This window comes from Pipra filicauda, unplaced genomic scaffold, assembly GCF_003945595.2.
Source record: "Pipra filicauda isolate LSUMZ 115617 unplaced genomic scaffold, ASM394559v2 scaffold5_size6683894_pilon, whole genome shotgun sequence".
NCBI lineage: Eukaryota > Metazoa > Chordata > Aves > Passeriformes > Pipridae > Pipra > Pipra filicauda.
The window spans coordinates 2,328,168-2,353,807 of NW_024104754.1; the positions used below are offsets into that span (position 1 = coordinate 2,328,168).

Here is a 25,640-nt window from a genome sequence, read left to right on the forward strand (position 1 = left end):
CATGCCAGACATGTCAGCCTTGACTCCTTAAAGGCAGTGACTGACTTCAGAGGGAGCCAGGGGCATGTCCATGCTCTGCATAGCTACTAATTTTTATCAGTGTTTCCCTATCTTTCCAGTTTGTGGTGTATTTATTGTGTTCATTGCTGTCTGAACAGTTTGCTGAGGTGTGCAGTGTTTGTCCATGGCTTTGGGCATTGTGACTAGAAGCCTTTAGGCAGTTTTACCCAACAGGCATGTTGTTACTTGCAGTTAAACCATAAGTTTTAACTTTTTTGCATCATTAAATGGACTTGTGTAAATGAAGAGATTACTATTACAGCTGTGGTGCCACCCTCCTCCCAGTTAGTAATTGCACATAGCTGAAGTCTGTGTTCACACTGAAACTGGGTGGCTCCTTCCTCTGGGATGCCCTGCTCTGCAAGTACTAGCTTCCTTCTGGGAGCTCCTTTGGGCCCTCATGTTGGATTACAATTGGTCAAAGCTGAAGACTTTCAAAATCTAGTGGTGGGCATGCAGGATCAAGTTTATAATTAGAAGAGAACAGAATTTACCTCTTTAGTTTCTAAAAATACATATATCGCATATTCCATTATCTCACTGCACAGTGCAGGAGTGGGAAGGCAGCCGCTGGCCTGGCGGGCTGCGCCCAGGAGAGGGCAGTGGCACCCACACACAGATGCGTCGGGGTCTTTCCTAAACTCAGGCATGAAGTGGGGAAAATGTTGAAATGTGGTCATTAAGATACAGTAGTAATTTCCATGAACGCTTGAAATCAAAGTATCCTAAAAATTACAGTTAAATACCTCCTTAATAAACGGCCCTAGCCCATGGGTTTTTCAGAGTCATGGGTTTAATCCTGTGCTATTTACAACAGCCTGACAACCTCCTGTTTACTTCCATGTTTCTGGTATCACTACAATGCTAAAAATAAATAGCTAAAAGCAGTCTGCTCTGCTGAGTCCTCTTTGTGTCCTAAAAGCAGAGAAATCTGAAGCACAAGATTTTCCTCTGTACAAACCAAGAGGGCAGGTTTAATTGCAGCCGCTGGAAAGGCGCTGGGAAGTTTTGCCAGGCTGCTGCCCTCTGTGCAGTGCTGCCATGGTAACGGGTGCTACAGCATGCACTAAAACAAACACAAAGTGCACCGAAGTTAGAGGGGAGAAAAAGCCCAGGCCTTGAAGCAGTATCTTTGAGGAAGTTTTGCCTGTGAAGATCCTTGAGACCTAATGAGAACTTTACCCTACCTAGAAGTACTAGACTCATTAGAAAAGTGTCTGCAGAGAACAGCTCAATGCTGCACTATTAATCTTAGGCATAGCTAGTGGTAACAAGATGCCTCACATGTACCAATTTTCAAAGATAACTGCTACTGAGAACCCTGTTTCAGTTCTGTGGCTTGGGGCTCAGATGCCATCGCAGGAGGCACGTCATTTTGTGTCTGCCACCCCACTCACCCTGTGATGTGTGCTCCCAGTCTGTGCAGGCAAGGCCAAATGCTGGCTCCAAGTGCTGTGGACACGTGCTTTCAGTTCCAGGAGCCAGAGTCGCTTTTGCATCTGCTGGAAAAGGATGCAGAGGTTGCCAGGTTCATCTCTTTTCTCCAGCTATTGTAGGATTAAATTTTCAAACAAAAGGGAAAAGTGAACTATATTTCCAACAGTGAGTTCTTCCTATATTAATTGCATTAGAAAGGCCTTCTGGGATGTGCTTGCACATACTCTTATGGATATCCACAAACCCAGTTTGTGTATATTTCCTCTTTGCAGATATATGCACAGGCTATTTAGAAGCCTTTTTGTGTGTCACTGTACTCAGACACTTTCATTCAGTTTTTGAAAATCATTCTTCCCGTACACATGCATATGTTATAAGCCCAATGAGCCTATAAGAAATTTTTGAAGTGTGTGTGTGTTTATAGAGAAAATGCCAAGATGAATGTGCTCGTGTAAGTACCGAGAGATTCTAACCACACATATGTTTTTGTATTGGAGACAAGAGAGTATGTATGTGTGTGTGTGTGTGTGTGTGTTCACTACTCATAACAACAGGAAGATTTTTCCAGTACAATCCATTTTGGAAACAGAGCGACCTCTGTTCTGAGCACATTGTGGTGCTTTAGAAGATCCACTTTCTGACATTTTACATGCAGTATATATGCAGTGGAGCCATGCAGCACTGTTTCTACTACCTTACAGGGGTCCTCTATCTGAAACTGAACTATTTAGTGTAGAGCTTGTAGAATTTGCAGAATTTCTAGTGTAGAATGTCACACATCTAGATGGATTTTAACTGGGACTTTGTCAAATTGCATTGTTTAACGAGGTATTTAGCAAAACATTTCCTTTTTAAAATGAAGAGAGATTCAAATTAAATATTGCAGATACAGTTGCAGCTGCCTACATTGTTTGAGCACTAGTGCTGCATGGTACTAATTATTTTTACTGTGCCACAATTTACTCCTAATCCTGTCATGGACTGTGCACAGATATCCCTTTATGGGTTTAGTTGTGCCTAGGGAAGAGGCTATCACTGATAGCCTATCCTGGCTGCCTTTCATCTTTATTTCCCCTCAGATCCACTAATGAGGCACTCCCTGACCTGCTGGAGTCAGAACAAGTTGGTGTAGCTTTAGCGTTTTGATTTGTCCTTGCTAACCTTGCTCACTGTCCCTAATCTGATGTGGGAGAATTGTATGAGAAGCTCTGCCAGAAGATCTGAGGGGGCAGTAGTCTCCCAACAGACAGACCGTCAGATGGGAGAGGTCATTTATTCACATGCTCAGTGTTCACACAGTGCAGACACAAGTAAGGCCCAGATCTAAAGGACTCACCCACTCAATACATCAAGTCTGGTGAAATGGAGGGACAGAAAGTAGAGAATGATGTGGATGATGGATGATAGAGATTAGCATGATGTGGCAGTTATGGAGTTGGACAGTAGGATGTGATGATGATTGTATTAATTTCATCTGAAGCTAAGGATACCTCAGAGGAGCTAAGAGCTTCAGGATGAATGAAAAAATCTGTCTGAGAATCATAGTTAGAATCTTATTAAAGTTTTCTTGGTAAATCATAGAATAGTTTGGGTTGGAAGCGACCTTAAAGATCATCTAGTTCCAACACCCCTGCCAAGGGCAGGGACACCTACCACTAGACCAGGTTGCTCAAAGCCTCATCCAGCCTGGCCTTGAGCAATTCCAGGAATGGGGCATCCAGAACTCTGGGCAACCTGTTCCAGCGTCTCACCATGTCATAGTAAAGAATTTTTTCCTAATCTAAACCTGCCATCTTTCAGTTTAAAGCCATTAGCCCTTGTTCTGTCACTACATGCCTTTGTCCAAAGATGCTCTCCAGCTTTATTTTAGGCCCCCTTTAGGTATACTGGCAGGTGCTCTAAGGTCTCCCTGGAGCCTTCTCTTCTCCAAGCTGAACAACCCCAGCTCTTTCAGCCTTTCTTCATAGCAGAGGTGCTCTGGCCCTCTCATGATTTTCATGGCCCTCCTTTGTACTCACTCCAGCAGATCCATGTACTTCTTATGTTGGAGGCCCCAGAACTGGTCACAGCACTCCAGGTGGGGTTTCACAAGAGTGGAGTAGAGGTGGAGATTCACCTCCCTCAGCCTGCTGGCCACACTGCTTTTGATGCAGCCCAGGACACAGTTGGCTTTTGGGGTACAAGCACATACTGCAAAGTCAGATAGAGGTTCTTGTCAACCAAAAACCCCAAACCCTTCTCCCCAGGGATGCTCTCAATCCATTCTCCATCCAGCCTGTTATTTATGCTTGGGATTGCCCTGACCCAGGTGCAGGACCTTGCACTTGACCTTGTTGAACTTCATGATGTTCAAACACAGTTCCGCCTCTGAAACCTCCCTCCACCATATTGACCACACCACACAGCTTGGTGTCATCAGGAACCTTGCTGAGGGTGCCCTCAGTCGCACTGTCCATGTCACCGACAAAGATGTTAAACCCCAACAGTCCCAATACCAATGCCTAAGGAACACCACTCACATCAGAAGCAGCAGAAACTGAGGTGCTGAAATTGGATGTTGGCAAATCAGTTGAGAAAAATAGCGAATCATTTGTGAGAATCTAGTGAAACGCAGATTTATGAAGTATAGGCTTTTGTTCTCTCTCTCTCTCTTCCCTTCCCATTGGGTCAATGAGCCACCTGATGCAGTTCCAGCTGAGCAGCTGTGTCGACTGTTCCTGTGCCTACTCCTGCATGTGGCTTATTGGATCTTCCATAATACTGTTACATGTTCCAGTTTTTCCTGACTGGTAGCAAAAGTCCTTCTTTGCATCAGAGGTGAAGTGTGACCCAGAGCTCCTAGTGCCCAGGATCTCTTTAATGATGCTGGTAACAAATGGCAGTTTTTTGCCTGAAACATACTAAAGAATTGAGAATCTGTAAGTAATAGAAACTCTGTACTGCAGGACAGGTCACTGGCATGGGACATCTCTAGACAACTGGTCTTCTCCCTTTAAAAAGACTCAGTAACCCTGAAAACTGCAATGAAGATCATCTAGGGAGAACTTCCAGCCTTCAGTAGCTGTTCAGAACCTGTCAGGAAATTCTGCAGCAAATGAGGTTGTAAACTACTTGCTTCCACTGTTTCTGGTATCCCTTGGGACTGAACTGAGCCCAGTTTCAGTACTGTGTTTCTGGGTGGGGAATTGCTTAAAAAACTAGGAGTCCTTCCAGAATCTGGCACCCAATGAAGTGAAAGTAGAAGGTCGTTTTAGGAGGGAAGGGAAATGAGCCTCCAGAGTGTGGTGAAGTACTAGCACATTGGAGAAGAGGTGTCTGCAGACATGCTAGCCAGAGCTGCCCAAATTAAGTCACATCTAAGCTAGATGCCTGGCTGCAGCTCTCTTAAGATTGTCATATGTACTGCTCTGACTGATGTATACAACTTAAAACCTTGCCCTTTGTATTTCAGCTGTAAAGAATACAAAAATCTGAATTCCTTTTTTGCTATTATTATGGGACTAAGTAATGTTGCTGTGAGCCGTCTCTCATTAACATGGGAGGTAAGTCTTAGCTAAAATCCAGTTCCAAGGAACTTGACAGGAATTTATGCTTTTAGTTAGGAAAACTGTGAATTGGGTCTTTATTGTTGATAAAATTAGATCTACTAATTCAGCTCCTGACCGTAAGTCTTTAGTTAAGGCTGGCAATTTTTAATAGTAAGGCAGTACACCGTACCCATAAGATGTGCTGAATAGTCACAAGCAGTTAACAAGAGTGACAACAGTGACTTCAATGGATGAGCTAAACTGTCCAACAGGATGAGCAAGTTAGCCAGCTAACCTCTGAGATCAGCCCATCCTCTGTGTGCCTTTACTGGTGGTTCAGTGAGATCACTCCATGGATAATTCTCTAAAATTCATCCTCTGTTTATACATATTATTTTCTGATCTCCATAGGGACTCTGTTGCTCTGTTAAAGTGTGGGTTTAACCCACATTTAACTGTCTTAACCAGTTCTGCTTTTCTCTCTGACATGCATTTCCCTGCTTACTGTCAGAGGTGCTCTTCATTCTCAGAGCTTCCACCTTTTTCTGTGGCTTTGCTCTTTTGTATATCAGTATATAAAAGGGGTGCAGTGTCCAGTAGGGTGAGGTAGTAAACACATGTAACCCCTGAGAACATACTGGTTGTCAAAAGCAGTGCAGATTTGAATGTGCATGTATTCTGTTCATTAGAAATTCAAAATAATTAGCATGACTATGTTATAGTGGAACTGAGACCAAAATTTGAACACCTTTACAAATGTGCTCTGAAACAGGAGATCAGACTAACACGTCCGAGAGGTCACCAGCCCTAATTTCAAAAGTACATGTTGCAAGGGGCATATACAATCGGTGCTATAGGCAAAGATTTTCAGTTTCTTAAAATAATGACCCTTCATTTGTGGCCACTGAGAGGATTTGGGAGAGCTGAAACAGTACAGTAGCATGAAGAGAAAAGAAGGAATTGAATATATATACTACATACAGCAATCTGAAATGGGCACTGGGTCTGAGCTGAGGGGAGCACAGATCACTTGTAAGTGTGGGGTATTAACTTGAGATCAGGGAAATGTTATCACACTTCACTTCTGTAGAGCAGTCGGCTTATCAAGAGAATTTCTGCAATTTGATTTTTAGCCAGAAAAATATACAGAATAGACTTAAAAACAAACACATTGAGACCTGATTTTTGCTATATTATCATGCATTTGCATTAGTTGCATGCACAAATTAGATATTTGCAGGTGCAAATGTCCAATTATACCACTTATTTCACAAATACCTAATCTGCATGCATATGCAAACTAGGCACACAGTTGTTGACACACATCATTAAAAATTAGGCCCTTGCTGTGGCACAGTGTAAATAGCTTGCTAGGGTACACACTCCAAATGTAGAAAGTATTGCAAAAAATAATTTCTGCACTAAAAAGTCTCTATTGATTTTTAATGTTATCCACTTCCAGTGGTAGTCTAATTAATTCAGCAAATGCAGAGAAATTTCTTGTTAAAACTAGAAAGTTGACATATTCTGAGTGTACCTAAAAAATCACTGTGATGTCTGAAACTAATTTATAACATACCTTTTAGTCTTTATAGTGAAGTTATTTAATCTGTATGACATAACATGCATGAGGGGGGAAAAAAGTATTTAGTAAAGCCCATTTCATCTCAATCATTGCATCATCAACTGGCCATGTTTTATTTGTGTAGGTATTGTGGACTGAAAAAATATTCATTAATTTATACCCCAGAAAGTGGTAGAGGCCCTTTGCTGCTGGGCATGTCAAGATTTTAAGCAATAGTTGGAGATACATCATCATGATCAGAAAAACCTCCTGGAAATGCCCAGGCATGGATATGAATGTTTGCAAGGGCAATTCATCATAGGTATGAATAATTAAGCTGAGCTGCCCCTACACAAGCTATGTGTAAACTATGCTTTCAGATAGGCTATAATCAGGAATGTCCTGAAACCATTCACTTGAACTTCCACTTACATTCTGAATTCAGTGATTGTGATGTGAGCCAAACAAAAATCTGAATCTAAACATCCCAAAGGAGTAAATTCAAGTCAGGATTTAAATCAGGATCCAGGTTTCATGGCTGGTCCCGTCTCTATTTATAATCTGGTTGCTAGGAAACATGTTGTATTTTAGATTAGCACATTGTTAGAAATATCTGGCAAAAAAGTGCACTTTCCTGACTTAGGGCGTTGTAGAAGGAACTAGCATTTACAGTAAAATTACCACACTAATCAGATTTAATTAAGGTTTGCTATTTTTGTTTTTATTAACAGAAACTTCCAAGCAAGTTCAAGAAGATCTATGCAGAGTTTGAAAGCTTAATGGTGAATAGCAATAGATCCCTTATCCTATGCACAATCTGAGATAATTCAGTTTCTGAGTAACTGATTTGAATTCCTTGATTCAGAACATTTTATGTGTCCTTGTTTGACTTTAAGAAGTTTATGATCCCTTTTTAGAGCTGCTAAAACAAGTATGTATGACTAATAAATTATACTCTTAGGAACCTACTCTAAGAGAACTTATGTGCCACTCAAAGTTAATCTGGGAACTCAGGAAAGCTTTATCACATGTTTTCTGATAGTACATATGGGAATTTCTATTTTTCAACCTGGATTTTTCCAGGCAATACATTTTAGTGTTACATATGCAAAACTGGATCTGCAGCTGCAAGGAGGGAAGAAAAATGTTTGGTTTCTTTTATGAAGGATGTTTTTGTAATCATATCTTACCTCGCTATTTGGCATGAAAAAATGTTTGTGTTTAGTGACTGCATTCTCATCATGTAAGCAGTCTGGGAGAAGGATGAAAGGTGTCTGAATTTGCAGATACACTTTTAAAGGCACAGGAAAAAATAATTATTTTAATAAATGCCATGACACCTAAATGAATGCATACAGTGTCTCAATACATATAATAATACATATTAGTAATTATTTGATTTCTCTTTTTTCCATAAGGATCCATCGAGAAACCACAGGGCCTACAGACTAACTGTAGCTAAATTGGACCCTCCAATAATTCCTTTCATGCCACTACTTATAAAAGGTAAGCTTGGAAGTTACCAGAATTATTAACTTGAAAGCTATTTGTCAAATATTTGAAGGATAAGAGTAGCAGCAAGAAAAAGCAAAAATCAATCTCAGTGTGAGGTATGATCTTTTTCCATTATAAAAAGCATGACACAGAGACAAGAAAAACTGCTTTCATACATCTGAATATCATGCCTTGATTTTATTAGTCTTAGAAATGCTGCAAATTAAAACCTAAATGTTTTACTTTTACAGCTGCTGTGATTTCTGTAAGGGATAGATAAAATGTTCTGCTGGTTTGTATGGCCACAATTCAGTAATGGGCTTTTATGTGTCTTTTATTTCTATACAGACATGACGTTTACTCATGAGGGAAACAAGACATTCACTGACAATCTAGTAAATTTTGAAAAAATGGTATGTATAACATATTTGAAAGAAAACTTTAAAAGACCTCCCTATTCACCTCTTCAACTGTGAACTTCTCAACAATGACTTCCAGGGCTGGAGAAAGTGAAGGCAGGAGCAAGAGCTGGCAAAAATAGTCTGTGTTGTGCAAAGCGCCTGGGACCTCTGGGTTTTGGAAAACCTCACAGAGGTGGAGAAGGAACTGCCCACTGAGCCATGCACAGCCAAAGTGTTTCCTAGGGGAGATAGCAGCAGTGACAGGAAGCAAAGCTGTCAGACACTTTTTAACAGCCAGTTTGGGACCAACCTGTGATTTTAACTGCTGTTCCTTCAAACAAAACTGAACTGCCTCGGGTTGGGATAGTTCTGCATTGCTTCTCAGAGAATGAAGGAAGCATTAAATAGAATGTGCACAACATCTTATTTTCTTCTTTCCTTTAACAAGTGAAAGGAGACATCTGTGACTTGATTGCTTTCATATTGGAAAGGAGAATCAATGATAAAAGGTTAGATTATGCTCAAATTTGATTTTAAATCCTACACATAAGCTGTCATCATTTCAAACACTGTTGTCAAAAACTGCAGGCAGGCAACTTGCCACCACAGAAATCTCAGCTGAAACTCAAGTTCCTCAGCAGTGGTTGCCAAGGCCATGTTCCTCATTAATGACACCTGCATCTGAGAACTACGATAGCCAACCCAGCTATGAGCATCTGCATAGGAAAACAAAACCCAACTTACTGTTCTGGCAGTAAATTGTAGAATCACAGAATCACTAATGTTGGAAAAGACCTGCAAGATCATCAAGTCCAATCATTAACCCAGCACCACTGTGTTCACTAGTAAACCATGTCCCCAAGTGCCACATCCACACACTCTTTGAACACTTCTAGAGATGGTGATTTCACCACTTCCTATGCCTATTCCAATGCCTGACCACCCTTACAGTGATGAAATTTTTCCTCACATCCAATCTAAACCTCCCCTGGTGCGACTTGAGGCTGTTTCGTCTCAGCCATTCAGCAGCCATGCTAGAGCATATCTCCTCTGGCATATATGCTTGTTCTTAGTACTACAGTAACCAGAACCACTCTATGGTTATTTCCACTGCATCGTGGAGGAGTTTGTCTGACCCTCTGAGTACTGATAACTGCAGAGGGGGAAAAAGGAGGACTTTCAGCTCTTGAAAAAACTTCGGAGAAAAGTGGTCATCACTCTGAGTGAATTCTCTTAGATTTTAATCTGTAGCTCCAGGACAGCCTCTGTCCTAGGGTGAAAATACCCCTCTACTAAGATGAGACTTTTTTGTGGGTAAATGGCAGCACTAATGCCTGAGTAAGGGCCTGACCTCACTTTGCATATGCAGACTGTGTTGCCATCTCCTTCCAAAGGCCTTGAGCCTTCTACCTGCAGAAAAGAATTAGGTAGATAAATATGTATATATTAATGTAGATAGTAAGTACTTTGGGGAACACAAAGGGATCTCAGACTTGGTTGGAGCACCTCCAAACCAGAAGGGATGGCAGCTGCATTGCTATAGCCATGGTTCTGTGGCTGCCTCCAACATCTCCACCTCCCTTGGCCTATTTACACCTCCTGAGCCAGAAGAGCCGGTACGTCCACTGGCCTCAGAGCTCTGTCCCTCAGGCTCTTCTTTGTGCCTGATTATGTGTAAAAACCATTACAGGAGGCAGGAGTTCTCCTGTAAGCACTTCCATAGACAGAACTTCAACCCAGACTTGTCATTTAGAAATAGTTCTGCACCACCGTATACCACACTTGGCACTCCCAAGGCCAGGAGTGAATTTTATAGCAGCCTAGACTGATCTAGGCTGCTGCAGATCTGACCTTTTCACCCTAGTCTGCACATTGCCTTCTCTTCAGCAGGATGTTATCTCCAGAACAGCAGTTTATTAGTAGTACCCAAAAGTCTTAAATAATATTTTACACTGCGAGAAGGTAGTACCAGTAATTGGGGCTTTGATCATTTTCTTTAAGAGGGGGAAGTGAATATCAATTAATTTTTTTTTATGCTATTTATTTTTTAAAGAATCAATATTATGTCTCACGTTCCTCCACTCAACAGAAAGGGAAACATTATCCTCTTTTAGTATTTTAAACCTTTCTTCGGTTGGTGCTCTACCTAAAAGCTCACTCTGCTTTTTCTCTTGGCCTTACTACAAGTATATCTTTTGTATTTTTACTGTTCTTCACTAGCTATTCTGCATGCTTCTATGGTGTTTTTACTGGCTCTCTCAACCCATAGCTGTTCAAAGCAACCTGTATTCAAATTCCACCCACATAATTCATTCAAATCCTAACATGGACCTGGCAGGTTTTAGCTTTTTGCATGTGACATCAGGTCAAGCAAAGAAGAAAAGCCTACTGTTAAACCTCAGTCGCTACCGCCTACTTCTGTTGAGCTTACAACTGTCATATCCACACATAATTGCCAGATATTAACTAGTGAAGACAAGACCACTCAGCCAGATAACTCTCAGATAAATTTTGCTCTCTTTTACATAAGGATAAACCCAAGGTAAATCTGTGATGTTACTCTGCCATTTTCAGGAGAGAAGCAGAAACCAGATTTCCTCACAGGAATCATGTCCTGCCATTTGTTGTTACTGTCTGTTTGTTCTGCTGCATGATGTTCTCTTGCAAGCAGATGGAGATTCCTCTGAATATTGCTGGGAGCTACCCTTATGGATCTTTCTAAAACATCTTTGTTCTTTGGAAAATTGTTTCCCTTGATCCATCCTAACTTTGACGTTTGCTGAAGTTTATGAATAAAAATATCTGGGTAGTTGCCACTGTTGGTGCCATTTGCCACCAAAGGAGGTGGGTCCCTCCAAGTCTCATGTAAGCACAGTGATGGAACTGAGAACAGCCTCTGGCATCATGTCTGCATTCTCACCACAGAGCTCTGATCCCGACAGCTGATGTGCTGCTGACAACTTTATTCCTGTAACTGGCAGCCAAAAGTAGAAGTTTGATCTAGTGGCATCTCTTCAGCTGAAACAGCTTCCTTTAAATCTTTTCTGTTTTGTGATGTTTCTGTTATTATTTATATTAAACGATGCGTCTTAAAACATGCAGGAACTGTGAAGCAGTGTCTGAGCCAGGAGCTCTCTGAGTGCCAGAAACAGCGAGGCCTGGTTTCCTAAACATTTGTGTTTCATGGCTGCCTGAGCTCTGCTCAGAGCTTTCCTCGTGGCTGGGGCATGTGTCCTTTCTTCATGGCTGGGGAATTCTGTGTGAATAGGCTTTTGTCATAACATAGGAACTTGCACTACAGCCTTTTTCCTGAAGGAGACAGGAGGGCACTTACACAATCTTTCTCTTGTCCACAGCCATCTATTTTCACAGAAAATTGGTAGGAGCTGTCTTGTGTTTGAACACTCTGGGTTCTTTTTTCAAATTGACAAAAATTATCTAGAGAAGAAGGGAAAAAAAACAGACAGATGGTGTGAAACCACATTAGCCTAGTCATTTTTAGCAACTCAAGCTAAAAAGGAAAGAGTCTGAGTCGATTTTTTCCTGCTACACTTTCCTATAAATTCATCTTTTCAGGGGTGTAGTGACAGAGCTGTGGTATTGGCAGTAGTAAAGGGACATCACTCTGCAGAGCGTCGCTGAGCTTTTGTGACTGCCTTTGTGACTGCCTGCTCCTTCTTCCCCTTCCCCATCTCCTGATCCCCCCTGGATGCCTTATTTGGAGGAGGCTGTGAGGAGTGGGAGGACGGGGACAGCTAGCCAGGGAAGAGAATAACCATGTGTGGCAGAGCCACGGCTACATGTAAAGAGGGACGTTTGTAAATGGACCCATTTGGTTTGTACAAGATGGGGGCAAACAGTATTGAATGTGTCAGAAATAGGTATGCTCCTACTCTCTGTATTTGCACTGTACTTGTGCTCTTTACTATGCCATTTACTGCATGAAGGAAGGGGGAGGGGGGGGTGGTGCATGTGGAGCAAACAAGCATTTGGCCTTAAAATCCATCTGGGAAAATGTTATTTATACTTCTGTCAGTAAGTAGACAGAATAACTAAATTACTAGTCTTAGTAGTGTAAGTCTTTAGTAAAAGGCTTTGTCTTCAATACCAAACGAGACACGGTTTTAGAGAAGTATTGAAGGTCTTTTACTTATCTTCCTTCAAGAAGCTGATGGAGCCCGGTTACGAGCTGTTTCCACATGGTGTTGCGCAGATGTCCCTTCTGCTTTGGCATATACTCCATGACACTAAACTACCTGCATCTCTTCTCCACTAGTGAGTTGATAGTAGATGTTAGCTGTAAGTGTTGCTATGGAGGACTCATCTGCGTAATAACCAAAGACATTTTTGCCACAGAGAAACAAAACTTGTAAAGTTTTTTAAATGCTGTAGTTTTAGTTTGGCAGGTGGGGGATATTTTGAGAGCTGCAAATATGTGAAAGATAAAAAGGTGTCAGTAGGCAGCAAACACAGTTAGTTTGCGATCTGTAATGACCGACTTTTCAGGTGAAGGCAAGCACCCAAAGCTGTCAGTAGTAATAGTTCCTATAAACTCTGTATGATTTAGCAGATATAGGACAACCTACAACCTGCAGTGCAGTACATGGCAATATATAATGTTTAAGTGACACTGCTTTTATAGCTATATATTTAGAAAAAAATTTAAAAGCCCTTTCCTGGAATTATGTCTTGCCAGGGAAAGAAGAGAGAGGAAAGAGAGGAAAGTACTGAGCATGACTCTCTGTAGGGACAGGCAATATTTCATACTCTTGCCCACTTACTGATTTCTGCATTTTTCAAACCTCAGCGGCATAATTCTGCACTCTGGCTGCCAGTACAGAATTTCGTATTCATAGACAGAGGAAAGATGCAGTTATTTGGGAACTTTATCAGTGACATTTCTCAAATTGTCAGACAGTCTGAACAAAGATCACTTTCAGTGGCACCATCTTCATGTCACACTACCCAGCATGTCTCAGAAATGGAACCTGTAGAGGGAGCAAAAGTCAGGAAAAAGCTCTCTGAAAGTGCTGACCTGTCATGGTGGCACAAGACAGTGCTATGGTGCTGACCACTGATGCTTCTTTTTGTCAAGCCTCTTCACCCTTCAGGTGTGAAATGAGGATTAGAAAATCTGTGCATATTCGTTTTCAGGTTCTGTGGAGATGAACAAAAGGGAATTCACCCTCTGATCCATATGCCAAAAAAAGGGCAAACATTCTTTCATTTTTGGAACATAAAGATTATGCAAAAAGTATGTGACTAAAGCTCTTAGTAGTTTTCTATGGCATATATGAATATTTATAATATTTAGCAACCTGGGTTTGAAATGGATTAGAAGATAATGTGCTGGCCTGCTGCCACAGCTTCAGACTGTGTAAAACTTGAAAGGGTATTGTTGTGTATATATAGCATGCTGGTAGTAGCCGTTGCTTGTTATATTATGCAGTTGGTTGTATTTCAGAAAGATCCAAATTAAGGTTTGTATGGCTTTTTGGTAGTGGTCTTCCTTAGCACTGTGAGTAAACAGAGGTCAATCTTTGCAGGCATTGACTGGAGGTAACCCTCTGTTTGAAGAAAAATTGTAAGGAGCAGGCAATTAAACTTCCCTGTGAACATTTTTTCTGTACATGTTTCTAATTTTCTCGCATGAAAAGAAGACAGTCCAACTTATCTACAAGATTCAGGAAGGGAAATTTACTTTTGTTTCATATGCTGTGTTTCTGTTCATTTTGCACCTTACAAAGAGGATCTGTTATGAGCTTAGACATTATTAGACAGTACAACAGTACTTGGGAAAAAAGCAATGTGAAAGAAGATTATGTATCTTCAAGGATACATAATGCTTCAGAATCTCCTCATTGGGTTGTGGTGCTCTCTTTGGGCCACAGTTTCTCCGTTTATTCAGCCTTAACACCCACTTACTCGTTAATTTTGTGTTTCATCATTGCCAGGACACTTCTGAATGCACAGATTGAATCACATTATCCTCAGGAACAGGCAAGGAACCCCTTAAAATGAAGTCTTTCAGCAAACTGAAGGAAGCCAGGCAGTTCAGCCTTTCACCAAAAGTCAGACAAGTCCATTGCCACTTTGATTTTCCTTGCCTGACAGAGCCCATATAATGAGAAATTTGGAAATAGGGAAAACTTTCTAAAAGCCTTCACTACACACATAAATTGTCTTTCAGTACAGTACAGCATTACAGTATTTATCCTGAATGCTATGCTTTGAGAACAAATTCCACACAAAAGATGTAAAATTATTCCAAAGAACATGCTTTTTTTGATAAATCTAAGTTTTCACATATGAAGCTTAATAATAAGCTAATCAAACTCTGAATTTACAGTCGTCTCCAAAGATTATTATGAAATGAGGCTTCAAAACCTAAACATTTATAGGTATGAAAAATTAGGGTGTATATTAATAATCCATCTAGAAAGCCCATCAAGCACAACTAGCTGTCTTCATAAAAATGTAATGTCCTTAGCAAAGCTTTCCTTGAAGCTAGACAGTCTTAAAACTTATTGTGCTGGTTCGGTTCAACTTCATGGTCTCTCCTTGAAACAGTTATTGTAGGTGAGTACTTTTTGAATTGGTTCAAATCAAAATAGCAGCATCACATAGTAGAGCCAAATATGAATCCACAGAGGTATGAAACAGTCTTGCTTGTACATTCATGTTGTTTTGATTTTCATTTGATTGGATTAGACTTGAAGAACTGACACTGTAACGTGTTTGGCCTCAGTCTAGTGTTGTAATAGGTGCTTACCTGTGCGTATTTAAGAGGTTCCATTGAAGTCAATGGGGCTTATTCACATGTTTAATGCTAAGCACCTGTGAGAATGTTTTCAAGGTAAGTGCCTTAAAAAATCTGCCTAGTAAGAATGGCTTGAAGAGGTATGAAAATTAACATAGAATAAAATTTATTCTTACTTGAATTCTACTTGTTTTCCACATGTAAATACATACTACTTTAGGAACAGTATAAGCAGGCCCATATCCAAATTCCCTAGATCTTTTGGGAAAGTGTGTTTTAGAATTAAGATATTTTACATCAGTTTCGTAATAGCTGCATCTCATTTGATGATACAAGGTGTAATCCACAAACATTTAGTACGTTGTATTTCTTATGCTGACCAGCAGCCATACCCATTTTTGTAAACTTGACAGTACATTAAGATGTGTGAGATTATTCAGTATGTGTATAAGGAATGTTTTGCATTGCTGCTTCCCACTTCTGGAATGACAGATTTCACAAACATATTTTATTTAGAACATCATTTTCATATAAGGTTATAATGGTGTATGAATTTTGAAGAGTATATGCCCTAGGCTTTACTGTTTACTAGTGCGAGATATATAATTCCGTTGTGTGAGGGCTTATGACTAACTATCTTGTTAATCTCACACAAAATTTCCAGAAGGTATGAAGCAGCCTGGTGAGAATGTGCTGTAGATGTAGCTGTGTTGGAACAAACATTAGAGTCTGATTGGGTATAGCATTTCCCTCCTCTACTTTTTCTTAATCTAGGCAAAAGAAATCAAAACAAATGTTGTCCTCATAACAGTGATTGAATCAAACTACCTAACTAAGGAACTAAGCTTTACTGCTGAAGTTTCAGTTTGATATAATGCAGAAGAACTAATTCTGCCCCCGCACTGGTGGATGTATTACCTGTGTGGCACTAATCACACAAGCCAGTTAAAATTTTGCAGTCCAGAACTAAATCTGAAATGTTTTTCTTTATGGCTTACCTTAATTTCTGTTCTTAAAAACTATTGTAAAATAACATCTGATTTATCAGAGCCGAGTGCATTGGTTAATATTTTCTTACCTAAGTGAGTGAAATTATGTTTTTTACTGAAAAGGAGGCACAGCCAAGAAGGACTGAAGTCACTCGTGGGGTTTGATTTGTGAATTGATATTAGAAGGGCCCACCAAAAGTAAATCCACTTTTCATGTTGTGTTAGATACACTTGTGCAAGCTAACACGATCTAATAGGACTGTTTGATGAAACTTGTCTACAGGGCCACAGTTCTAACTGTGGCCTTCTCACCTATGAATTGAGCATTCTGCCAGAGGAATCAGTGAACACGCACCCTCATATGCTCATTTACACTGTCATTTTGCAGGAGGACTGCATTTTAAACTCAAGCTCATATAAAAGGTGAAAGCTCTTTAATTGCTGAATATGTTCTAGAAATGGCCTTGCTGTTAGGCACTGATGGTCTTTAAATTAACGTGTATATACTCCATGGTGTTCCACATGATATTCCTTTTACTTTTTAGTGTGGTAAGATGTTATCAAAGAAATGCACATCGAAGGGGCTGATTTTCATTCTTAGTTAGGGCCTTTTACAGCATTCAAGCAAGGGAAAGGGCTCTCTGAGCACATGTAAATTATACTCATGCTTATTTAAAGCCTGTGTAAGTGCAAATCACACCCTAAATATGAGAGTATCAGCATTAAAATTATGTTTTCATTCATATGACTGCTTTTATTGGCATATGTCTTCACACTCAGGCACAGTTAGGTGCTTGGTTTAAATGATGATAAAATACAGTGCTTGTTCTCTGATTGCATCCCATCTTTTCTTTCCAGCGCATGATTGCCAACACTGTCAGGACAGTGAAATTCTGCCGAAGCCAGTCTTTCAGTAAGTGTATTACAACATCTGCACAGTCAGCATTATCATCAGTAGCTACAGTAATTACAACTAATTCTTTGTGTCCCAGAATTGAAAAGCCTGGTTTCCAGTGATTCTTCCATGTTTGGATCCTGTAATGTTTCACAGAGTGAAATATCCTTCAGGAAGCTCTAATAAGCCCCTTCTCTTCCATCTCTTTTCCAAGCATGTGAAAGAGCCAAATATCTGTGAGGTCTCTACCCATCTGTCAAATTAGAGCCAGTTGAAATTAGCCAGTGGGCTCAGAAGTGGTTGAAATAAGTCTAGCAGGCAGCAGCACACAGATACATGCAAGATACTTGCTTGGATAAACCCTGTTTTAATAGGAAACCAGTCCGGAAACATGACATTTATAAATGACATAAGGTGATGAATTTAAAACCTGTTTGTCAGCATAATTACCAGAACTTACGTGAGGCCCTGTAAGATGACAGAGCTGTATGGTCAAACTGGCTTGCTCTGTGGGTCTCATCCTGTCTAGGTGCACTGTCAGTCCCAGTCACACTGAGATTTCCTCAGGGTTTCATCCATTTTGACTCAGAGCAGACTTCCTCTTTCTCGAACAACAAAATAAATTATATAAACCAATATCTTTTCACAAAAATAGTTTCTTTCTATCTCAGTCAAAGCTTAACTTTAGATCGAGTTAAGGGAAATTCTTTGGGGTTCTTTTCTCCCACCATTCAGGTTTTATTGTCTGTGTGTCTTTAATTTTTATGTTTTAAGCAGTACAGAGACCTCCACATATTTAGAAGTGGAAGTAGATTTTCACTACATTTGATATAACAAAATCTCGGTATATAGATCTACTGCATCTAAGTCCCACACTTTTTTTGTCTGTGTGTATTCATGTATTGTAGATGCTTCAGTATCTTTTTTTAGTCAAATTTAAGTTACCTAACACATATTTCATTACATTGTAAGGTATTCCCTGTGAGGCTGAAGATACTCATATTTTAACTCAGTGGTATTCCATAATTGTTGCTGGAGCAGGTATAATGTGGTTATGTTAAGTAATATAAAAAGGTAGTAAACTCTGAGGCTTGAATGGGACAGCCACTAAGCACTACATTGTTACAAATATTTAACACTGAGCTGGAAATGGGAATATTACATGAAAGGAGGCTTAAATCAATTATATAATTTTGAATCTGTGTAAAAGTTGCTGGTTGAAAAGCAGATGGGTAGCTTTAAATCATACTTGTTAGCTATATAATTTATAGGTATTGACTGGTAAGGTGATTATAAAACCGTAACCGAGGGCCATCAATTTTAGTAAATGTAGCCAAGGATATCCAAGAGAAAAAGTTAATTTGTGGGGGTAGTAACCAACAAGACTGTCAGATACGGAGGAAAGGTTTCAAAGAGACCGATTTGTAAATATTTTCTTTTTAACTGACCGGGATCTAGTCTTTCCTGTGACGGCTTGTAAAGAGTTATGCATTCTGTTCAGGCATTTGTTCGTTTAAGTGTATCAATCCTACATCATTTCTCTTTCACCAGATCCTGATGCAGCCCTAGCTAATAAGAACCATCAGGATGTTCGCAGCTATGTGCGGCAATTAAATGTGATTGACAACCAGAGAACTTTATCACAGATGTCTCACCGACTAGAACCGCGTCGAGCATAAACATTTGAAGCAATGATGAGAAATGATCTTTTATCCTTGTCAAGGTCACTTGTTAAGAACTTCACTTTCTCTGCTACTGCACTGCCACTACAAAAATAAGCAAAAACATATTCTAAGGTCTTAGGCAACGCACAATATACCAGCCTGTTGGAGAACTTTGGCTGAGGAAGAATTTATGCACTGTGGGCGTACAGGTGGCCATGTTGTGAACTGTTAATTCCTCTTAAAGTGTAGTGATTTCTCGTATGGATAAAAAAAAGGCAAAACATAAAATAGAATAGTTAATGGGAAATGCACAAAAAGCTTCTAACAATTCTAAGGTAGGTAGTGATTTCTTCTCCCTAATTAAAAATCTGTATTTTATGATTTAGTTTCCAGGTCAGGACCAAAACTGATCATCAGTTTAGCTTGCTCAGCTACTGTTCACCGCAGTAGAAGATGTATGTAAGCATCTGATGAAAGAATGTAGGTTCAAGAGCAGTCTAAAATATAATTCCATTCAGAGAAGACTTGCAAATATTTCCATTTTAAATACAACAGATACTAAGAAAATTTCCTAATCTTAATCATACTGCCTACTACTACAAGCAGTGTGGCCATTTCAGAAAACTGACAGGACTGAAAATATTTTGAATGATAAATAATCTGTGTTTACATTTTACTTCTTTTTTTAAACTATGAATTAGGTTTTTACAAAATTCCATTACAAAATAAGATTGTCAAAATCAATAGCATTAAAGGTAGCAAAGGACTGGTTCAAAAAGAGCACAATATGCACAAATGGATTTCAAGAGATTATTTTCCTGGACATTAAAACCTTAAACTTCAGCTATAATTAATTGTGGCTGGTTAACAAATATTGTCTGGTCTTAAGCATTTACAAATATCTTAATTTTCAGCCAATTGTTTTGCACTTTCAATAGACTGTAAATAAATGTTAATTCATTATGTTCTAGAATATTTATTTATGTAATAGTTATTGTGCCAAAATAATTCCATTTTATTTATTTTGTTTAGCATGTTATGGGGGTGCAGGTTTTGTCTTTACACTTTGTGTGCATTTACGTGTAGGAATTGTGCGATCTATCTTTTCTGTAAATAACACGCCATACCTTATTAAATGTAATTGCTGGAAAGGTTTAGTCACTGGCCTTATTTGCACTTCAGCTTCATTCCTGCATAAATAGCAATGCTACTAGTTGGCTGATATATCAAACTTGGCTTGTCATCTGCTGGGCCTCGAAACCACAGTTGGCCCACATCCATTGTGATATGGACGACGAGTTTAAAGCCAGTCAGATCCATCCCTGCCACGGGGGATGACAGGCCTGCCGTGACATAACACTATGGTTTTATTAGCTGGTTCGTTTCTAAGGAGAAAACATTTAAATTGGAAAGAAGGGATATAAAAGAAGAAGGGATATATTCTTAATTTTAGCTATCTGACTGATTTGTCCTGCTCAGTCAGTAATGTGAGTACTACAAGTTATCTTATCTTGGACAGGATTTTACCTCAGGTTGGTTAACTCGAGACCTTGGCTGATGTGGCACTCGAGAGACCTCTGGCTTCAGTCACCACAGGGCCTGCAGACGTGAGGGAAGAGGTGATCAGGCATGAGCCATTTCCCCTCCTGAATACTCCTTAGGATGGCTGTGCTACTGCTGGGCAAGCCCTGATGGTGGCCAAGTGCATGCCAAGGGAATGACAATGTTCAAATGGCAAAAGTCTTTCCTATTGCGTTCACACTAGTTGTGTGCTGTGGAGCTGGTTGTCATAAAACTGATTAAGCCTGAAATTAGAAGTTGCAACTATTATCTCATAATTACGCTTCAGAGATGACCTAATTGATATAGTCTACATTTTGCTTCAGACAAAGAGTATACTTTTCTTGGCATTGAGCAGGACTGTGTGGAGTCAGTATACACATAAATATTTTTTTTATCTATAAAAATAACTGCATCCTTTTAGTCAAGACATAAATTCTGCAAAAGCTGAGAGTCACCAGGGAAATGCTGACACACAGAACCACAATCTGCTCGCTACCTGCGTTCTGCAAAGGAAAGAATTACACAGTTAAGAAATATTCTGCAGCATGATGAAATAATTTATTTTAACTTTGCTGTCTGACTAGAAGTTCAAGATGATTCAGAGGAAAACCAGCTAATAACATAGAGACAAATTTGTGTCTTATTATTTCAAGTGAGAAATATTTATTTCCATTTGTACTGTTCTATGAATATACTTCATATGCCTTTTTCAAATACAAAATCTTCCCAGAAGCAAAGTATGCAGTAGAATAAACTACAGGGACACAATTAATTCAAAAGGCATTTTTATCTTTACAATCAATTTGTAACATTTTTGAGTTCATGATTTTATTTGTTCCAGATTTGTTCCTATTGTTTAGACTTTCATTTACTTCTGTGTTAGCTGGTTTATAAAGCTGCCAAGTTTTGGCTTGGCTCTGTACATAGACCGATTCTTCATCTGTTTAGCATGTTTTTATCCCCTTGATTTATTCTTTTTTTCTTTAGAATCTTGATCTGTTTTACTTATTTGTTGCCAACAGTCTCTAATGTGTAGATATATCCCAATGATACAAAGACAGGTTTTATGGCACCTCCATATCAACAAATGAATGCAGTTTACCTATTCAATGAAACTAGTATCTGGCATTTTTTAATTTTCCAATAAAGGGTGCTGTATAAATAACAAGTGTTGCTATCTCTCTGTATCTAACTCATTCAAGTGACTCAGATAGTTGCCATGGTGCTGATCACTGTCTACAAAGTTAGATGAATAAAATTACCTTGTGGCTCCGGGATCTGTCCTGGGCTTCTCTTGCTCCCTGTGTTGACTTTACAACAGGAAGGCAGCTGTCAGTATATTGCTCTTGCTGTATGAAGTCCAAACAACTGTTGCAATAGTGTGAAGAATGAATAGGAACTCAAGAAACACTGAAATGTCAAAACGCCCATCCTGACTTCACCCTGTGCTCGTGGCAACTTGATCCTGCTTCAGTGAAGACACCCCTTTACCTGCTGGCTCAGGGCTGATCTATAAGCCTGGGCTCAGAGGCTGTGCCAACACAGACAAGCTAAAGAGAGTTGGGTGATCCCCAGCACTGCTCTGCTCATAGTCCACACTGTTTTAGTTGCAGCACTTGGCCTGGTTTTGGCCCATGCGAACTAGCAACAGAGTAGACTGTGTGCAGCTGTTATTTGTGGGGGAGCATGCACCAGGGGCCATTTCCAGGGGGAACTACAGACAAGCCTGTCCTTCCTGTTTCCACGTCCCCCCCCAGTCCTCTAGTGGGACCCACTTCACACCTCCATCACACCCACTTGCATGAACAATATAAACACTGCAGCACTGCCCCCTCTGTATTTCAGCACTGCAGGTGGAAATACAAAATGTATTTTGTATTTTCACTGTTAAAATAGTGATTATACCTGAGGGTCACAGGGCACAGAGTGCTAGTATGGCTGCTCCGTGCTACTTGGCCTCAGGCTCCAGAGCCCCTGACCCTGTTTTATTTACTGTCAGGGTCATAACTGTAGTTTTCATATGAGAGGTGACCGGGAGGCAGTGTCCATAATAAACATCCACTGCTGAGGACCACTGAGTCAGGATGGCTTGGGCATTTTGGAAAATGTTCTGCATTACAGGGTTCCACTGTTGACATGTTTTTTTTTGCTCAGGCAGCAATGGAGAGGACAAACATCTCTGTTTAGGGCTGCAGAGCCCAAAGAGTCACAGGGTACAGCTCTCCCTACCTGGCACATTTCGCTAGTGTCACTTTGTTAGCATTTGCTCTTTTTCTCAATGACCAGGCCTGGTGCTGACAAAGGCAGGGACAAAGGTTAAATCCAGGGAGGCTTGAATCCTTCATACCAGGAGACTACAGCTGTTTGGTAAAGGCAGGATCCAAAATATTTTCCATGGACATCTTGTTCAAACCCAGTCAGCCCCAAAGACGTGGTAGTGCCAGATAAAAGAGTTCAAATGTGTTTGCAGGACTCCACAGATTGAGGATTTGGGTTCTTCCTTCCTAAGTAAAATACCGTAAAGGCACACCGCCTCTGCAGATCAGGTACAAAGAGAGAGACAGAGATTAAAAAAAAATTCCCTCTTTTCAGAGACACTGGCAAAACAACCTTTAAGTACAAGAAGTTTAAATATAATTTAGAAATCTTACAAAATAAGTTAGAGAGAAATCAAAAGATTTAACCTGCAGGGGTTCCAAAAGAGATAATGAATTTTGCTGGGGAAAAAAAATTAACAAAATTATAAATCTAAATTGTTAACATAGCTTCTTAGTAAGGTCAACTGCATAATATACAGCACCTTAACCTCTTCCAATAATTTTTAAACACCATGCAGCTTAAATAGACTACCTCTGAATTCAGCAGTATTTCTTCTGGGAACTCTGAATGCAAATCAAGAGGTAATAGTGGAAGAAAATTAAAAGATGTGCTATTCTCATTTTGGTTTTTGTACTGATAATAAGGAAACCAGCATAGAGTAACATGGCAAAGTGAACCTCTAACTTGAATAGCTTTTCTTTCACTGTTAATCTGAAATGCATTACACTCTGCCTTTTCAAATAATCATAATGTTCTTTACTGTAGCCTGCATTAAAGTTTAGCAGGCATAAGCAGCAGCTGTCACCAGAGGTCAAGGTATTAGCAATCAAAGGAAATAATGACCAGATTAAAAAGTTATCATTAAAATTACTAAACCAGAAACTTCTTCAGTAGCCTATCTTTGGAGCCCTGCCTGCAGGGCTGTAGCTGTGCCCGTGGAACACCTGCCACCCTCAGACACCTCACCACAGCAGTACCGTGGGGCTGGCCACCCCTTGGCTGGGGTGATGACATGGGAGCCTCAGCGGCCGGAGGGAGCCCTCACCCTTCTGCCTCTCTTGGAAATGTTCATTGCTGCCCCAAAACAATTCCTGCAGGACTGGTGGTTAAAGCCTGACCTCAAGCTTCTCGTGTGCTACAGGAGCACGCGGGGTACGTCCCGCATGCGTTTACCTACACGCCATCCAACAGCATCCAGAGATTGGCTCCTACTTCATCTGCCCTATGCACTGCTTTAGCAATTACAGACAGTTTTCGTACACCATCTAACTAGGGAAGCAACTTGTAAATTCACAAAGGAACATAATCCAACCATGGGCTTGGCAGTTTATGACTCAAGTGATGGGGGGACTACTGTAAAAAAGAAGATTCTTAAAGGGAAAAAAGAGCATGTACAGCTACAAAATCTATCGCATCTAACTGCTAAAGGACATTTCACAAAGGGTTCGCTTTTAATAGGCCTGGCATTCAAAGGTAATTTCTGAATTCAAAATAAACTCAGAAACCGACATGATAATGCATAAAGAACGAGTAATTACTGACACAAATTGGAATATTTTTCTTGGAAACTCCATGTAATAAAAATGTGACACATGGAGGTACTGGTAAGAGCTTGACCTTTATTTCCTGGCCCTAATCCATTTGGGTCAGAGTGACAAAAAGCGAAGCCTTTGTCACATGGCAGGGGTCAGCCAGTCGTGTTTAATTTTTTTCCTCTTTTTGCTTTCAAATGCAAATAAAGCACATTACCAATGAAAATAATGATTGTAAATGAATACCTCAATTAAAGGAAATTTACATAAAGATACATAGGATAGAGGTGATAGTAGATACTCCAACATCCTAACAGACAATAATCCATTTCTTAATCAACTTCTGTCAATAATCATAGGCTTCCTGCTCTCCATGGTTTCCTCATTATAACACCACCTCTTGTGTTTTTAAATAGTTCTTTCTTCAGATGCTGTCCAAGCCAGCAAGTGAATCCGCTAGCTGTATTTGCCGACTCTTTGTGGTTTTTCACAGGTGTACATTATTTCTGCACAGGAGTACCGTCGGCAGCATTGTGGATGTTCTCAGATAACAGAGAGCCAGTGTTGCCTTGGGTTTTCTTTAGATGTCCTCATTCTCTGTAGGACTGACCCTTGAGGGCTGCAGAACTGGCAGGTTGCTGTCTCATGTCTGTTTGAAATCCAGCATTTCCTTCCATTTGTGATTCCTGCCCTAGTGTTTCTCCTGTTCCAGTTGTCTGGCATGTAACTCCTTTGTGGTGCTCCTGATCAGTTAGCGCTGTTGCCAGAAACGAGTTAGAGGTTTGCATAGATTTTTGTTTCCTTCTTGTCATAACTAGACATTGTTAATAGTGTGCTTGTGTTTGGGGGGGGGTTTGATCACCTTTTTTTGAAATCACAGGCAAAGGGATTGAGATGATATAGCTAAAGAGATTTATCTAGAATAAGGGCTTTTCTGAGGCAGTCTAACATTATGGACATTTTCTAGTCTTATTTAATCTCTAAATCCAAAGAGAAAAAGACATGATCTCCAATAGATTTGTTTCTAATTCATGTACTCTGGATTAAACAAGTAGCAAAAAATGTAAGCTACTAATACTACCGTACATCATTAAATGGAGCTAATATTTTCTTTTTAATTCAGACTTCTTCCCTGTCATTGCTGGCCCGAAATTTTCACGATTCCAGTACCTGCATATACTTTCAAAAGAAGATAAATGTGCTAAATAGTTAAGCACTAATTGGTTTTAATAAAGAAAATATAATATTATGCTTTAAATCAGTTGTTGAAAGTTCTGTGATGTCATCTTCCCTTAGTGGTCCTCAGAGGTGGTGGAATTGTGCCTGCCTCTCCCCAGACTCTCTGTGACTGAGCAATCTATTGGAAAAATTTTGAGGGAAATGAAGGGACTGTCGCTTCAATGGAGCTCGCAGTAGTGTGGATTAGAAAACACAA

At 40.0% G+C, this 25,640-nt stretch overlaps 1 protein-coding gene across 5 annotated transcripts in view; it reads left to right on the forward strand.

Annotated features, from left to right (window-relative positions):
• Positions 1-21,519, forward strand: part of RAPGEF4 (Rap guanine nucleotide exchange factor 4) — a 154,068-nt gene extending 132,549 nt beyond the window's left edge. For 3 of the 5 annotated variants that reach the window (XM_027733595.2, XM_027733597.2, XM_027733599.2), the window contains 6 exons: positions 4,949-5,039; positions 7,320-7,370; positions 8,007-8,094; positions 8,431-8,495; positions 17,091-17,145; positions 18,679-21,519. In XM_027733595.2, the coding sequence (XP_027589396.1) occupies positions 4,949-5,039; positions 7,320-7,370; positions 8,007-8,094; positions 8,431-8,495; positions 17,091-17,145; positions 18,679-18,806 (478 nt within the window). In that variant the 3' untranslated portion in view covers positions 18,807-21,519. Of the gene's footprint in view, positions 1-4,442; positions 5,040-7,319; positions 7,371-8,006; positions 8,095-8,430; positions 8,496-17,090; positions 17,146-18,678 lie in introns of those variants that run through there. The other 2 variants (XM_027733596.2, XM_027733598.2) reach the window with 2 other exon arrangements.
• The last annotated feature ends 4,121 nt before the right edge of the window (positions 21,520-25,640 follow it).